General features: G+C 38.0%; 1 protein-coding gene and 1 pseudogene across 1 annotated transcript; one reads left to right on the top strand and one right to left on the bottom strand.

Moving 5' to 3' along the window:
- The window catches only part of LOC105608013 (cysteine-rich protein 1-like), a 58,625-nt pseudogene extending 46,671 nt beyond the window's left edge, over nt 1–11,954 (top strand).
- Nucleotides 9,589–16,054, bottom strand: KCNRG (potassium channel regulator). The gene is made up of 2 exons (XM_015098078.3): nt 15,417–16,054; nt 9,589–11,291 (listed from the first exon to the last, which is right to left on the bottom strand). Exons 1-2 carry the CDS (start codon nt 15,992–15,994, stop codon nt 11,066–11,068), a joined length of 804 nt encoding a protein of 267 aa, XP_014953564.1. The 5' UTR covers nt 15,995–16,054; the 3' UTR covers nt 9,589–11,065.
- Nucleotides 16,055–16,767: the final 713 nt, after the last annotated feature.

Genomic DNA, 16,767 nt, shown 5'->3' with positions numbered 1-16,767 from the left:
TGGCTATTTTAAATGTATAATTTTGCATAACTTTCAACTACTTAGTATTTCTATATACATCTATGCTTTCATCTCGATTTTTGTGTGGTTACCCATATAAACTTCTCATAGACAAATACCATGGGTTTCTTTCTGTAGTCTTTAACTTGAATCAACTCATTCAGACTCTTCATGTAAAATATCATTTGTCTTTGAATCTACTGTAATTCTTGTTTTTCTAAGTGGGTGTTTACTGAGACTATAGAGTTCCAAATTTTTCACTTCAGTTCAGTAAGACTGTTAGATGTCTAGCACTGCTGTTCAGTTGCCAAGTCATGTACGAGTCTTTGCAACCCCATGGGACTTTTGTTAGCTGCCTCCTGTACAATATTACAAGCCTCTGTCCATCGTTCTTCAGGGACTCTGTTCACTGGATCTAATACCCTGAACCTATTCATCACCTCCACTGTATATTCACTTCCACTGTTTGGCACTGTGGGGGAATATAAAGACCAGTATGAAGCACAGTCCCAGTCCTCATCTTAAAAGAACTCATGGAACCGCAGACATTGCAACCAGACTTTCTTGGGGCGTTTTTACAAGAAGGGTAAGATAAACCTCTCCTGTTTGGCTTCCAATTTGGGAACCCAAAGGTATTCAAATTCTTACCAGAGTGTGAAATGAGAAAAGTAAGATGAAATAGAAACACTTGGTAGTCGGTGTGTTTTACTCAACTGGCAGAGTTTAAAAAAAGCCACCTTAAAACTATGATTTCTGGATTTGAGGTGTTGGTGTGAAACCTGAAGGTATAGAAAACTCTGATTAAGTCTTAGGCACATTTCAGTTTGGGGAGTAAAGTCCTGTTAATTCTACTGTATTTTGTTGCTTATTTATTGTGTGCCATGCTTAATACTCATTTCCCATTCACATGTAAGGGGTTAGCTTTTTATCTGTTAAAATATTTGAGGGGTTGGATTGACCTCATTGCTTAGATAAATATTAAGACATTTTTCCAAGCTTAATAATTTTGAGATGATGAGTCTTTTGGTGAAATTTGTACAAAACTTTTTATCTCTAATAGATCCAGTAGAAGACCTAACAATTCAAAAAGTGTAGTTCTGGGACAAAGCTGGTGAGCAATTATGTCTTTATGATGTTGTTGATATTCCAGAAATTAAGTAATTTTTAGTAATATATTTTCATCTCATCTCTTTACTTCTTAAACTTTTGCTTAAAACACTAAGTTTGATGTTACACTAGTGTTTCCCATGGGTTCAATAGCTCCAGGAAGGTAATAAAATTTCCCAAATTTCCTTTTAAAAATTTCCTCTTAGTCTTAGTGCCTTCTGCATTGCTTAATATGCTCTTACAGGGTCAACTTCCCAACACAGAATAAAAATAACAGTAGAATATGGGATATTTAAGAGTCTTAGCAAGTCTTATTCTTCTAGCAAGATCTCTGGCAATGTGACCATTTCTGTTGTTCATGATAGAGAACCAATACAAAGATGTATATAACTGAGCTGACATTTGTTAGATAGAAACAGTATACAAGACAAATTAGAAACAGCTTACAATTCCCTAAGTCATATACTTCTCAAACTGCTTTCCCTTGACCATTTATATTACTTCAGACTCCTGATTTCAAGTAGATTTTGAAGTGAAAGTCACTCAATCATGTCTGATTCTTTGCGATGCCATGGACTTTACAGTCCATAGAATTCTCCAGGCCAAAATACTAGAGTGGGTAGCCTTTCCCTTCTCCAAGGGATCTTCCCAACCCAGGAATCCAACCAGGGTCTCCTGCACTGCAGGCGGATTCTTTACCAACTGAGCTATTAGGGAAGCAGCTCAAATTAAGTTTGACTTTAACATAACTCAGAATTCTTTGCAATTATGACTTGTATGTTAAATTCAAGAATAAAATTCAACACTACAGCTCCTTTTCAGAAAATCTTTTTAGGAAGAACTTCCAGCCACTTAAAAGTTTATATTGTTGAGATTCAAGAATAAGCTAAAATCCTTAGTGCCTTATCAGAAATGAAACTTTAGGTTATAGAAAGAGGCTGAAACAAAGGTAAGTGGGAGAATAAGGGAAGCCCAACTAGATGGGCAAACCATGCTTGGTGATGATTCCTCCCTATGTATCCGAGATGGACGATTACGAGTCTGTGATTTGATCGCCAGAGTTTTCAGTTTGGTTGACCAACACAAACTTCTGCCATTATTTTCTTATAATTTCTTATGATTTTCTTATGAGCAATTTGGTCAAGAAGTTAAGTGATACCCATATGAATATGTTAAAGTCTTCTATTTTCCCTAAATCAGGCAAGAGTTTGAATTTGTCTGTGGTTCATCTAACACATCCCTATTTGCTTCCAGCCATATGCCTGCTTCCCTTTCTAAAACAAGACCCAGTTTTTTGTGCATGTTGATGTCTCACTCATCATACCCCACTCTTTGTTGGAGTGAAGACAAGAGACTCACTGAGATAATCTTGACAGACGTGTCTCCAGATATCATCTTAAAATATTTACTAAAATAAGAAACTCAATCTACTCTGAAAGTACACTTTTCCTAGTCAATAATATATAATTTTTAAATTTTGATAATTTATCTCATTCTAAAAACCTCTGGATTGTGAGCCCATGTCTTTTGAGGAACTATTTAATTAAAAACCTAAGTTAATTTAAACCCATCATCAATATTATGAATTGTATTTGTAGTAAGCTCTAGGGAGGAAGACCTTATTTTGTTCCTTGCAGTATCCTCAGTGTCTGGAAGAGTATTTAGCATACAATGTCAATAAATATTTTCTGACTGAATTAATTAAATATATGTATATTACATGTTTCCATGGGTAATGCTTCTGTTCAGTTCAGTTCAGTCGCTTAGTGGTGTCCGACTCTTTGCGACCCCATGAATTGCAGCATGCCAGGCCTCCCTGTCCATCACCAACTCCCGGATTTCACTCAAACTCATGTCCATCGAGTCAGTGATGCCATCCAGCCATCTCATTCTCTGTCGTCCCCTTCTCCTCCTGCCCCCAATCCCTCCCAGCATCAAAGTCTTTTCCAATGAGTCAACTCTTCACATGAGGTGGCCAAAGTATTGGCTGCTGCTGCTGCTGCTAAGTTGCTTCAGTCATGTCCGACTCTGTGCGACCCTGTAGACGGCATCCCACCAGGCCCCGCCGTCCCTGGGATTCTCCAGGTAAGAACACTGGAGTGGGTTGCCATTTCCTTCTCCAGTGCATGAAAGTGAAAAGCAAAAGTGAAGTTGCTCAGTCATGCCTGACTCTTAGCGACCCCATGGACTGCAGCCCACCAGGCTCCTTCCATCCATGGGATTTTCCAGGCAAGAGTACTGGAGTGGGGTGCCATTGCCCACTCCCAAAGTATTGGAGTTTCAGCTAAAAAGAACATTTTATTTCTTATCTCAAGCTAGTTTCTACAAGTTTAATGACTAAGAACACATTAATAACAATTTAAACATTCCCTGTCTTATTCTTTGCCAATCTATAGTTACAGTATTTTTGCTTCACTATTATTTTAACTAGTTATCAGTCTTTAATGATCTTCTCAGCAAAGCACTATAGAGAATTAAACAGTGTTACATATATAACCATGCCAACTTTACTCAGCTAGTTAAATCACACACTGCCCAAAACTTAGCAGAATGGAAATATTGTACCCTAGAATATGATGCTAGTGAGAAAACCAGACCAGACATATCCCCAAAACTAAGATGGCAGACTAAAACAACTAAGTTGACTTTTCTGCGGTAAAGAGAAGAGTGCTACCAAAAACACAACACTCATTCATAAGGCTTTTTTTTCTTATTTGGGTCATTATTTTCAGTTCCTAACTTTGACATTATTAGTCTTGAAGTATTTTTCTCTTTTCCATTATACATAACCTCTTGAGGTACTACTAGGAGACTTTTGAAAAGATCTTTCTTCCCTATAGCTTACTACACGAATCTATAAATAATTACTAGAAATTTCTGGAATGTAATTCCTTTGCTAAGTGTAAGGATTTCACAGGAAAGATGGTAGGGTAAAATTTGGATCAATATGAGATAATAGGCTATCCCATGCCAAAGCAGTCCCCTAACCCTGGCACATACTCAAAATCTTTGAGGCATGGCTTTTTCTTCCCTTTTTAAAAAAGACCTACCTGGTCTGGTGAAAAGTAAGTCTTCCTCTCACATTTAAACCGCATTCACTTAGTTCTTTCTCCGTAGGTGACCATATCTTGGCTGAAAATTCCTGAACATATGTGTGTGTGTGTGTGTGTGTGTGTGTGTGTGTGTGTGTGTGTGTGTGTATAAAATATATTTTTCTACAAATGGAAACTACTTACTGTACATAAAGTAGAAATATATTTTTTCACTTTATATATTGTCTTACACCTTGCTTTTCAACTTATAAATGTTCGACAATCCTTCCTTCTTAGTTTATAAATTGCTGTCTCATTCATTTTAAAGGCTGCACAGCATTTCACTGTGGCCCAGAATTTATCCATTCTCTATTGATGAACTTTGAGTTTATTTCTAATTTTTGCTGTTATGATGATACAGTTTCTCACTTAAATGTAAGTTCATTAAGAATAAGGATTTTTGTTTTACTCTTGTTTTAAATCTGAAAACTTAGTGTCCAGCAAATGTTCAACAGATGTTTTTGAATGAATGAGTTTGTACTTTTTAAAATGGTGCTCAACTGCTTCCACTCAACATTTTTTAACCCTTTTATGTGCAAAGTACTTGGTGCTCTATTTTTTAGTTGTTTTTTTTTTTTAGTGTTTAAATTATGAAAGTATGACACATTTACAGGAGACTTGGAAAAAGAACAGTGACATATCAATTCAGTTCAGTTTCTCAGTCGTGTCCTACTCTCTGCGACTCCATGAACTGCAGCATACCAGCTTCCCTGTCCTTCACCAGCTCTGGGAGCTTGCTCAAGCTCATGTCCATTGAGTCAGTGATGCCATCCAACTATCTCACCCTCTGTCGTCCCCATCTCCTTCTGCCTTCAATCTTTCCCAGCATCAGGGTCTTTTCCAATGTTTCAGTTCTTTGCATCAAAATATTGGAGTTTCAGCTTCAGCATCAGTCATTTCAATGAATATTCAGGACTGAATTCCTTTAGTATGGACTAGTTGGATCTCCTTGCAGTCCAAGGGACTTCTCAAGAGTTTTCTCCAACACCACAGTTCAAAAGCATCAGTTCTTCGGTGCTCAGCTTTCTTTATAGTCCAATTCTCACATCCATACGTGACCACTGGAAAAACCATAGCTTGGACTAGATGGACCTTTGTTGGTAAAGTAATGTCTCTGCTTTTTAATATGCTGTGTAGGTTGGTCATAGCTTTTTTTCCAAGGAGCAAGCATCTTTTAATTTCATGGCTGCAGTCACCATCTGAGTGAAAAAGTAGTCTGTCACTGTTTCCATTGTTTTTCCATCTATTTGCCATGAAGTGATGGGACCGGATGCCATGATTTCAGTTTTCTGAATGTTGAGTTTTAAGCCAGCTTTTTCACTCTCCTCTTTCACTTTCATCAAGAAGCTCTTTAGTTCTTTGCTTTCTGCCATAAGAGTGGTATCATCTGCGTATCTGAGGTTATTGATATTTCTCCCAGCAGTCTTGATTCCAGCTTTTGCTTCATCCAGCCTGGCATTTCACATGATGTACTCTGCATATAAGTTAAATAAACAGGGTGACAATATACAGTCTTGACGTACTCCTTTTCCTACATGGAACCAGCCTGTTGTTCCATGTCCAGTTCTAACTGTTGCTTCCTGACCTGCATGAAGATTTCTCAGGAGGCAGGTAAAGTGGTCTGGTATTCCCATCTCTTTAAGAATTTTCCAAAGTTACATATAGTTCTACTATATGTTATAATTATTCTTTTAAGTAGATAATTAAGATTTTTAGTTGGAGCTTCAGTATCAAACTCTCAAAAATTAATAGAATGAACAGACAGAAAAGTAGAAGGATATAGTAGACCTGAGAAATACTATGAACCAGTTCAACATAATTAAGATTTATACAATTTTCACACAACAGCAGGATACAAATTCTATTCAAGTTCCCATAGACTATAAACCAGGAGACACTGGAACATATTCAGGGATGCAAAACAAGGTGGAAAAATGTAATGGTCTAAAAGTATTGAAATCATAGAGTCTGTTCTCTTGCCACTGCAGAATTATATTAGAAATCTATATCAAAAGATATTTGAAAATAACCCCCATATTTTCAAGTGTAATGTAACAATTACCAAGGGAGATCTTTGACTTAGCCATTGAAAGCCTCAATAAAGTTAAAAGACTGAAAAAACACAGAAGGTGATTGCAGAGAAGAAAGCATTTAAATGAGAAATTAATAGCAAAATGAGTAATTAATATATCAAATATACTTTGATAACTCCATGTGTTTGGAAAATAAATGTCCACTTTTAAAGGATGAGTGTATCTAAGAAGCCATACCAAGGAAAATTAGAAAATATGTGTAACAGAATAAAAATGAAAAGAGAATTTGTTGCATGCAACTGAAGCTGCTCAATGCAACTAAATACAATGTGGAATCTTGAATAAGGAATGAACAAAATAATGAACATTAGCATAAAATTTTGTAAAATTTAAACAAAATCTGTACTTTAGTTAATAATACTGTATCACATGTTAATTTCCTGGGTGTTTTATACAACATAGTATTTCTTTATATTCTCAGAATTGAATTAGAAGTTTAAGCCTCATTCAAAAAAATTTTTTAAATCACTAACATAGTAAACTTTCTAGGCTTTTAGCCGTAGTACTAGACACCAGAATAAATGGAACTATCCAACCTTTGAGGGAATATAAATTAGAAACCTAGCATTCTATTCATACTTATTCAAACAATTGGAACCAAAATGTCATAAACTCATAAATTCATAAATTTTAAAAAATATATATATATTATATAATGTATATATATTTTATATATATACAAAAGAGCTTTTCTACTATACTTGATAAAGGCTTGAGAAAGAACAAGAGATGGAGAAGTTAGAAAACATAAACTAAATTATATGGGAGCACTGAAATAGAAAAGTGAAACAAACTAGATAAAAAATCATACAGTCTAGTTGTTTTTAAACATGGCTGCTCCTTAGAATCACATCTAGAGCTTTGGGGGAAAAAAACAATACCTGGATATTTGTATTTTTTTTTAAATTCCAAGATAATTCTAATGTGCATCTGGATTTTTAAAAAATGATTACAGGTTTTTCAATTAAACGGTAGTTTTAGTGAGATAGAATTCTACTACTTTCTGTTGACCAATCATGATACAGTGGTATTAAGATGAGTAATAGTTACATAATCACAATAGTAAAAGATGTTTATCAATTTTCAATCAATGGCCAGACAAAAAATTAAAATAATTGCAGTTGGAAGCCATAATGGAAGCATGATTAACCTAACAACAGAAAATAATTACAATTTAGGGAGTTAAGTAGTGATGTGATGACTGAAAGTGCATACACGCACCTGCCCAGCCAGTCTGTGTCTTTTGGTTGGTACATTTATTCCATTTACATTAAGGTGATTATATATACGGGTGATTTTATTACAATTTTCTTAATTGTTTTGTTTATTTTTTGTAGGTCTTTTCCTTCTCTTGTGTTTCCTGCCTATAGAAGTTCCTTTAGCATTTGCTGGAAAGCTGGTTCAGTGGTGCTGAATTTTCTTAACTTTTGCTTGTCTGGAAAGCTTTTGATTTCTCCATCAAATCTGAATAAGAATCTTGATGGGTAGAGTATTCTTGGTTGTAGTATTCTTGGTTCCTTTTCATCACTTTAAATATATCATGCCATTTCCTTGTCTTGTAGCATTTCTTTCAAGAAATCAGCTTATAACCTTATGGGACTTCCCTTGTATATTATCATTTTTCCTTTGTTGCTTTTAATATTTTATCTTTGTCTTTAATTTTTGTCAGTTTGATTATGATGTGTCTCCGTGTGTTTCTTTTTGGGTTTATCCTGCCTAGGACTCTCTGTGCTTCCTGGACTTGGTTGACTATTTCCTTTACCATGTTAGGGACATTTTCAGCTATTATTTCTTAAAATATTTTATCAGGTCCTTTCTCTGTCTCTTCTGTTTCTAGCACTCCTACAGTGTGAATGTTGGTACATTTTATGTGGTCCCAGAGGACTGTTAGACTGTCTTCAGGTTTTTTTCATTCTTTTTTCTATATTCTGTTTTGTGGCAGTGATTTCCACCATTCTGTCTTCCAGGTCACTTGTCTGTTCTGCTGCCTCAGTTATTCTGCTCTTGATTCCTTCTAGTATATTCCATCTCTGTTTGTTTTTTAGTTCCTCTACTAACTAAAAAAGTTCCTCTAGGTCTTTGGTAAACATCTCATGCATCTTCTCTATTCTGTTTTTGAGATCCTGGATCGTCTTCACCATCATTATTCTGAATTCTTTTTCTGGAAGGTTGTCTATCTCTACTTCATTTAGTTGTTTTATTTACTTCATTTAGTTGTTTTTCTGGGGCTTTATCTTGTCTCTTCATCTGGGACATAACCCTCTGCCTTTTCATTTTAATTAACCCTCTGTAATATGGTTTTTATTCTGGCTGGCGGCAGGATTATAGTTCTTCCTACTTCTTTTGTCTGACCTCCAAAGGATTAGGCTAACAGGCTTGTGTAAGCTTCCTGATGGGAGGGACTAGCAGTGGGAAAAACTGGTCTTGCTCTGGTGAGCAGGGTGTGCTCAGTGAAACTGTAATCTGATTGTCTGCTGGGTCTGTGCTCCCTCCCTATTAGTTGTTTAGTCTGAGGAGACCCAGCCCTGGAGTCTACAGGCTCTATTGAAGAGTTAATGGTGACCTCCAAGAGGGATCAGGCCAGGGGCAGCACTTCCAAGGACTGCTGCTGCCAGTGCCCCAGTCCCTGTGGTGAGCCACTGCCAACCCACACCTCCACAGGAGACCCTCAGACACTAGCAGGGAGGTCTGCTCAGTCTCCTGTGGGGTCACTGCTCCTTTCTCCTTGGGCCCCAGTGCATGCACGATTTTGTTTTTGTCCTGCAAGAGTGGAGTCTCTGTTTCCACAGTCCTGTGGAAGTCTTGTGACCAAATCCCGCTGGCCTGCAAAGTCAGATTCCTTGGGGATTCCTAGGCATTTCGCTGGATCCCCAGGCTGGGAAGCCTGATGTAGGGTTCAGAACCTTCACAACAGCGGGAGAGCTTATTTGGTATTATTGTTACCCAGTTTGTGAGTTGCCCACTCAGAGGATTATGGGATTTGATTTGATTTTCATTGCACCCCTCCTGTCTCATTGTGGCTTCTCCTTTGTCTTTGGATGGGGGCTATGTTTTTAGGTGGGTTCCAGTGTCCTCCTGCTGATGGTTGTTCAACAGCTAGTTACAATTTTAGTGCTCTCATAGGAGGAGGTAAGTGCGCCTTCTTCTACTCTGCCACCTTGAACCAATCCCCTCTTTATTCTGTGCTCTTTCATTTAATGATTTCCTTTCTAGATGCTTATCCTAATATTTTAAGTGACACATATATATGAGGATTCCTACAAGAGGACTCATTAAATCAAAGTGATATATGAATATTGAATGTTAGTATTAATAGAAGTTTTATTCAAAAGCTTTTCACCAGAGTAGGTGCTAATTGTTAACAAAGGTATTTCTTACCAAGTGTTTAGCACATGCTTTTACACATAGTAGAATTAAAACTGAGTGGATCAAGCTTACATTCAAGTGAGAAAAATTTGTTTTTATGATGGCATGTAAGTCTATACAGAGAAAAGGGCTGCTTTCTACACCTAGGAAAAGAGGAAAACAGGCCTCCAAGAAGAGGTGCAATTGAAAGTGGGTCACCCATCTTCCATCATTATCATCACTGATAGTTATGGAGTGACTTCCATGTGCCAGGCAATGTGCTGAGTATTTTACATTATCTCCTTTAATTTTCACATATCCTATAAGGGAAATATATTATCCTATAAAGGATATTTATTTATTATCCTCATTTGATAGATTAAAAAGAAGCTGAGGCACAGAGAGTGACTTGCCCACGCCATGTAGCTAGTGGCTTAGTTGGAATTAGAAATCAAGCAGTCTAGTCCAGCGTTCTGGTCTGTTCCCACCCAGCCACCTGCCCCAGACTCAGCGCCTCCATGCCCATGTGCCCCAAGTGTGACATGGAGGTATACTTTAGTGAGTGGGTGACCTCCCTGGGGAAGGACTGACATCAGCCTTGCCTGAAGTGTGAGAATGTGGAAAGACACTGACCTCGGGAGTCATGCACAGCATGAAGGCAAGCCCTTACCACCCCTGCTACACAGCCATGTTTGGACCCAAAGGCTTTGGGCACAGTGGAGCTGAGAGCCACTCTTTCAAGTAGACCCAGGTTTTGAAGATCCTATCTTCAGCTGCCTGCTGGGCTGCTGCCCTCCAGGCTGATGGCAGGCCTTCCCCACAGGCACCTGGGGCTCCCCTGCAGACCCCCATCCCCTCAGTAAACCCAGATATTTGCAGGGGAAGACATCAAGCAGTCTGATTCCAAAGCCCCATTTTGTGTGTGTGTGTGTGTGTTTTTTTTTGCTACATTGGGTCTTCATTGCTGCACATGGGCTTTCTCTAGTTGCAGTGAGTGGGGGCTACTCTCTACTTGTGGTGTGCAGGCTTCCCATTGTGGAACACAGGCTCAGTAGTTGTGCTGCGTGGGCTTAGATGCTCTATGACATATGGGATCTTCTGGAACCAGGGATCAAACCCATGTCCCCTGCATTGGCAGGCGAATTCTTAACCACTGGACCACCAAGGAAGTCCCTCAGTAGCCCCTTCTTGAATGCTTTATGTGTTCATGAAGAAGAGAAAGGGAAAAGAGGCACTGAAGATAGAAAGAACATACACCAAAGCACCAACGGCACGATGCTGTTTAGAGAGCAGCAAGTAGTCACTGTGGCTTGAGCATTAAGGTGCAGTTGCCCAACGATGGCATGGTGGAAGGCCAGAAAGATAGACTGAGTACATATTTGACTAACATATATTCCCTATATATGGAACTTCCAGACGGGAAGATGGCTATTGCTCTGGCATGAGGGTAGTCTCTGATTTCAGTGTTTTGTTCATGGCAAGAGCGGCAGGCTTTTTTATCCTTTCGAAACTATAGCATTCAGTTCTGTCTTCAGAGGATACTGTTCTGGTGCCGACCAGATGGAAGCCTTCCATCAGTAAAGTATCAATCAGTAAGCCAAGAACATTAGTTCCGTTGGCCAGTTTTCGGTTATCAGGTTTTATGGAGACATACCTAGGACACACAAAAATGTTCAGTTATGAAACATCCCTTTAATAACTAGCAAAACTAAATATATAAATTTGATTTATAACTTCAAATAAAGGCATAATACCACTTTTATCAGGTTTTTTTAAAGACTTCATTTATAAATCTAAGCCAGTAATTTCAGGCTACTGGAAATAGAGACCCTACTGTAATCTCCAAAGTCATTTTAATTCCACATTTAGGAATATAGCTAACACTGATGAAGTCTCACTAAGCAATTATTTTCTGGAGCAAACAATTTCATCAAACAATTAAATCAGCTTTTGATTATTATATAATTTAACTATTTCCAGTTTTTCTTTTTGACTTGCCAAATATTGTTTTAATTAATTGATTCGGTCATTTCAATGAACACTTGATCCTTTTACAGTTTCCCCCTAGATTTAATTTTACTCATTATCAGCACTGACATTACAGATTTTCTCCTGTGACTTCCTGTTATCGAAAACATTTTTTCAGGTGAGGTTTTGCAGATATTAAATGTCAAGATTTTATTGTCAATTTTTCTCAATAACTATCCATAGCTGAAGAGCAAAACAAAGGATCTAAAAGGACTCCAGAGTCAAAATGACAAAACTTCCTATTTCCTAGAAAACTCAATAAAACCAATACACATAAATCAAGAAAAAATATATACCTTAACTTTTCAGATTGACTGTGCTGTGCTTAGTCGCTCAGTCGTGTCTGACTCATTGCGACCCCTTGGACTATAGCCTGCCAGGCTTCTCTGTCCATGGGGATTCTCCAGGCAAGAATTCTGGAGTGGGTTGCCATACCCTCCTCCAGGGGATCGTCCCAACCCAGAAATTGAACTGGGTCTCGTGCACTGCGGGCGGATTCTTTAGCATCTAAGCCACCAGGGAAGATTGCTTTAATAATGTCAACATAATAATATCCACAAAGATACAGCTATATTGCCCCTTCTTTATCTACCATCCAGGATGTTTTTTATGTCATGTGTCCTCCCACATGACATGAGTCTGAACAAGCTCCGGGAGTTGGTGATGGACAGGGAAGCCTGGCATGCTGCAGTCCATGGGGTCGCAAAGAGTAGGACACAAGTGAGTGACTGAACTGTCCTCACACCATTTGTTTATGAAATGTGGGGGAAAAAAAAAAAAAAAAGGCTAACTTAAATTAGTTCCAGGCTGCCACCTAAACTGTCTGTGGTTTTATGGGATAAAAAGAGCCTTGGGGACACCCCTAGCCTTTTAATTATGATTGATAGACTGGTTATTGTAGTTCACATTTAGAAACTCATTCTAGACAAAAGAATTCAATAATGTAAGAATTATGAAACTACAAAGTACATAACCAAAAAATGTTTATGTTTAATACAGCAAATTTTTAACATTAGTAAATGATTTCATCTACCCACAAGCCCCAGATCTTGATTGTAGAGCCTGGAAACATTTGTCAAAGAAAAAATGTTACAGAACATCTGACAAAATTAAGATGCAAGTAGTATTGTTGTTCAGTTTCTAAGTTGTGCCCAACTCTTTTGCAACCCCATGGACTGCAGCCCTCCAGGCTCCTGTGTCCACAGGATTTTCCAAACAAGAATACTGGAGTGGGTTGCCATTTCCTTCTCCAGGGGATCTTCCCGACCCAGGGATCAAACTCATGTCCCCTGAATTGGTAGGTGGGTTTATCACTGAGCCAGGTGGAATGTACTTGCAAGAAATCACTGGGCCTAAATATCAGATTCCCTAAGATGCCAAATTGAGAAATGGAAGATTTCAAGGCACAAGAAAAAGAGAAAAGAAACCAATGGGAAATGGAAAATCAAAACTTCTTTTAAAAACTTAAAAGGCAACTACACGTCTCCATTTGAGCTAATTTAAAAAGGAAAAGACAGAATATGTCTGAGACATATATGTCTAAGACTCTAGAGTCCTGTGACCATAACTTGAGCTTGATAATGTGGTATCATATGAATGGCCCTCTGCAAGATGCATGCCAAATATTTTTAGTACTATGAATTTAAGAGATAATAACTGAGCAACTTGCTAGGTTACCAAGACCTCAAAATGATAAATCATATTAGTAGACCATAACTGAACAGCTGGATGATATATCAGGCTCTAAGGAGCCATTCAGGCTTACTTCTCCACTTTTCACCTTCAAAAACAACATCTGAATGGACAGATTCAGACCAAGGAGTGAGCAGGAAATAAAAATGATTGCCAGCTAAGTGGGATATACCTAAGGTGGGCCTCTTAAGACCAAGAAGTTTCATCCGATGACCTAAACTCCCAATAATGTCACCGGATTTGGGTTATCTCTGTTCAGTTCAGTTCAGTTCAGTCAGTTGTGTCCAACTCTTTGCGACCCCATGGACTGCAGCACTGCAGCCAGGCGTCCCTGTCCATCACCAACGCCCAGAGCTTGCTCAAACTCATGTCCGAGTCAGTGACGCCATTTAACCATCTCATCCTCTGTTGTCCCCTTCTCCTCCTGCCTTCAGTCTTGGGTTATCTACCTCTACTTTGAAATTGGGGTTATAGAAAAAAAAAATCACGAACTACTTATCAGCTGAAAAAATTCTAAACTTCAAACACTGAAAAGAATACTATTTGGTGATGCATTAAAAAAATCTAATTTTAAAAATTGCTTCTAGTTTTAGAGTTATCTATTTTGGAATTTAAGTGTAATGCCATTCTCTTATTAAGATGAAAACAATCTGATTTGTAAAACACAAACACTAAACGAGAAAGGGGAAAGTACTGTCATTGTACACATACAAATATCCCAACTTGAGTTTGTTTTTCAAGATTATAAAAAGATTACATTTCAAGATTACATTTTCTCCAAATGTGTAGTTTTTAAAGATCATTTAGTATTTCCAGGATATCTTTTTACCTTGTATGTTTCTTCTTGAAATCAATTATACCATTTTTCCTTATGTTTTTAACTTTTTAGAAAGGGATCCCCAAAGATCTTAATCATGCAAATTTAAAAATAAAAACTGGTAATTCCCCTTGTTTATTTTAGTGTCCTACCAGTTGTGCACAGAGGTATCTTAAAACATTTTGAGGTGAAGATAGGGTCTTAGGTTTTCTCCACAATCAGCATGTTAATTTAACTGGATCCCTTTCCCCAAAATGACATTTCATGAAAGACAGGAGATTGTAAAGTGTGAAAACTTAAGAACTGTCATACTGCCCAGGGTTTTTAAGCTGGTATGCAGGACCACGGGGTATGTTGTGGGAGAGGTAAACGTTCACTCCTGGTGTCTACTGCAAAAGTTAATATCCCAAAATATGTCTACCTTTACCCCCCAAAAAGTATATTTTATTTAAATACTATGAGTAAAGAACATATACAGACGTTTTTTCCCTCCTGAAAATTAAAGCCAGCTTTCACAGTTAGTAAAATAATAGTGGGACCGCATTAAGACATTTTTAAGGGGGAAAAGAAGTGTCCGTGACAGTAGAGTTAAAATCAGCCTGAGGGTCCAGCCAAGAATAACGGGGAGAAAGTGAATAACTGACTCAGAAGCAACTATCCTTAATATACTGACAGCCTATCCCAGTATTTTGAGTTGTGCAAGAGTGCCAGCGACGTAACAGGAGACCAGACTTGCCATGGGATATATCTGCCTTAATGGTGTTTAAGACATAAAGTGGAATAGAGAAAAATTAGTAGCCAAATCAGAATGGCTGAAAGAACAAATATACATAGAGTGTAAGGAAATCAGGACAAACTGTTGAGCCTTTACTATATGCCAGCAACCAAAAGAAACCCTTAGGGTAGAAAAAGGCATCTCATTCCATGGGAGTGGAACATAATCTATGAAATTATTTCCTCCTACAACTTGAATGACCATAGACCCAGTTTTCCCTGGACTATTCTGATTTACTCCTGTTGTCCCATGTAATAAAAATTCTTTCTTTCACTCTGAAAAGTACCCCCATCTGGACAATAATTATCTGGTCATTCCACCCAACTCTACTGATTCCTTCCCCCACTCCAGAAAAAATTATTTTCAGTCATTATTTTTTCTAAGAAAATTCAGGCATGAGAAAATTTCAGTTTTGAGGGGAAACATTAGGAACTGGTATAGAATAGAGGCTTCAAAGTACAACATACCTGATTCCTGTTTGGTTATCAGTAGTGCTGTCAGAGCCGCATTGGAAAACCAGGTCATGGTAAGATGGTCTTTGTAGAGGCAGTGGAAGTAAGGTCATCTGAGGGAAAGAGTTACTACTCAAGGCTGGTGCAGAAGGTTGTTCTATAAACACTGTAATCCTCCCAGTTAGCATCTCAATTGTTTTGCTGCAAGAGCCAAACACCCTGAAGAAAGCCTGAGTATTTCGGCTTAGGAAATATACCTCCACAAGAGCAGGTCTTGGCTGTAACACGTGTTCTTGGTTTAAGAGATCCACCAGAGGATTGAGTTCATAGAATAGAGCCTCTCTCTGAAGTCTAAGATGATCTGAAAAGTCAGTGGGTAGTAGAAGTTGGTGAGTTCTCAAAAAATCTAAGATGAAACTAAATAAAACACCATCTCTGTCCACAAAAATCTGGCCACCAACCATCTTGAATTCTTTGTCTCTGCCATCTAACATTCTCATCAACCGAGAGCCAGGAAATTGCTTTAAGGTGGAAGACCTTGTGGTGAATACCTTCCCTCCCACATTCAAAGTGACCAGTTCCTGACCACTCATTCTTCTCTTGCTTCCAACTAAAGGCCACAAACCATCAGACACAGCCTTAGGAACCTGTACATCAACCTTAACCACAGTGTTAGTTATATATGATTAAGAAATCCAGGGGAGGGGAAAATAACAAAAACAGAGACCTAGATTTCCAGGTAACTACTGTTAAAGCAAATAGTGTGTCCATAGCTGGGTTTACAAATTTGAGAGTTGCTTGGGAACCTGCAGTATACAAAGTGAAAAAGCAACAGATGAGAAACTGGATAGTTTAAGGAAACTGCCAATAGGTCTGAGAACAGGGAACAGTTACAGTATCCCATTTAAAAAGAAAAATCCTTCATAAAAACCTCTTGTAAATATGTATTAAAATATATTCTGGAACCAGAAAACCATTCAGCCTCTCCACACCTCATATCTACTCGAGTCCTCATGGCAGAGACACTATTTCTAGAGAAACGTCTTAATTTCTTATGACCCCTTTAGAAATTTAGTGGCTAAATCCTAGATTGACAGTTGACCTCAACCAGCAGCTTAAGTTGACTACTCTTCTCATAACTGCAAAGATTCTTCTGTACTTGAAATTTAGTTACCCTTTTTTTCCCATCCCTGCTTGTATTACCTCCTCTTAACCAAATTAATGTACTGGGGTAAACACCCTCTGGGCTGTCAAGGAATGTCTTGCCCCATAACAGAAATAAGTTTGACTGAAAGAAACACTTCCTGGTTTCATCTGAAGCCTAAACAAGGTGAAAAAAATTACGTATTTTTGTTCTGTGGGAGAT

The sequence above is a fragment of the Ovis aries genome, chromosome 10 (genome assembly GCF_016772045.2).
Source record: "Ovis aries strain OAR_USU_Benz2616 breed Rambouillet chromosome 10, ARS-UI_Ramb_v3.0, whole genome shotgun sequence".
NCBI classification, from domain to species: domain Eukaryota; kingdom Metazoa; phylum Chordata; class Mammalia; order Artiodactyla; family Bovidae; genus Ovis; species Ovis aries.
Note: the sequence above shows the minus strand (reverse complement) of the source record. Positions and strands in the feature narration are given on the sequence as shown.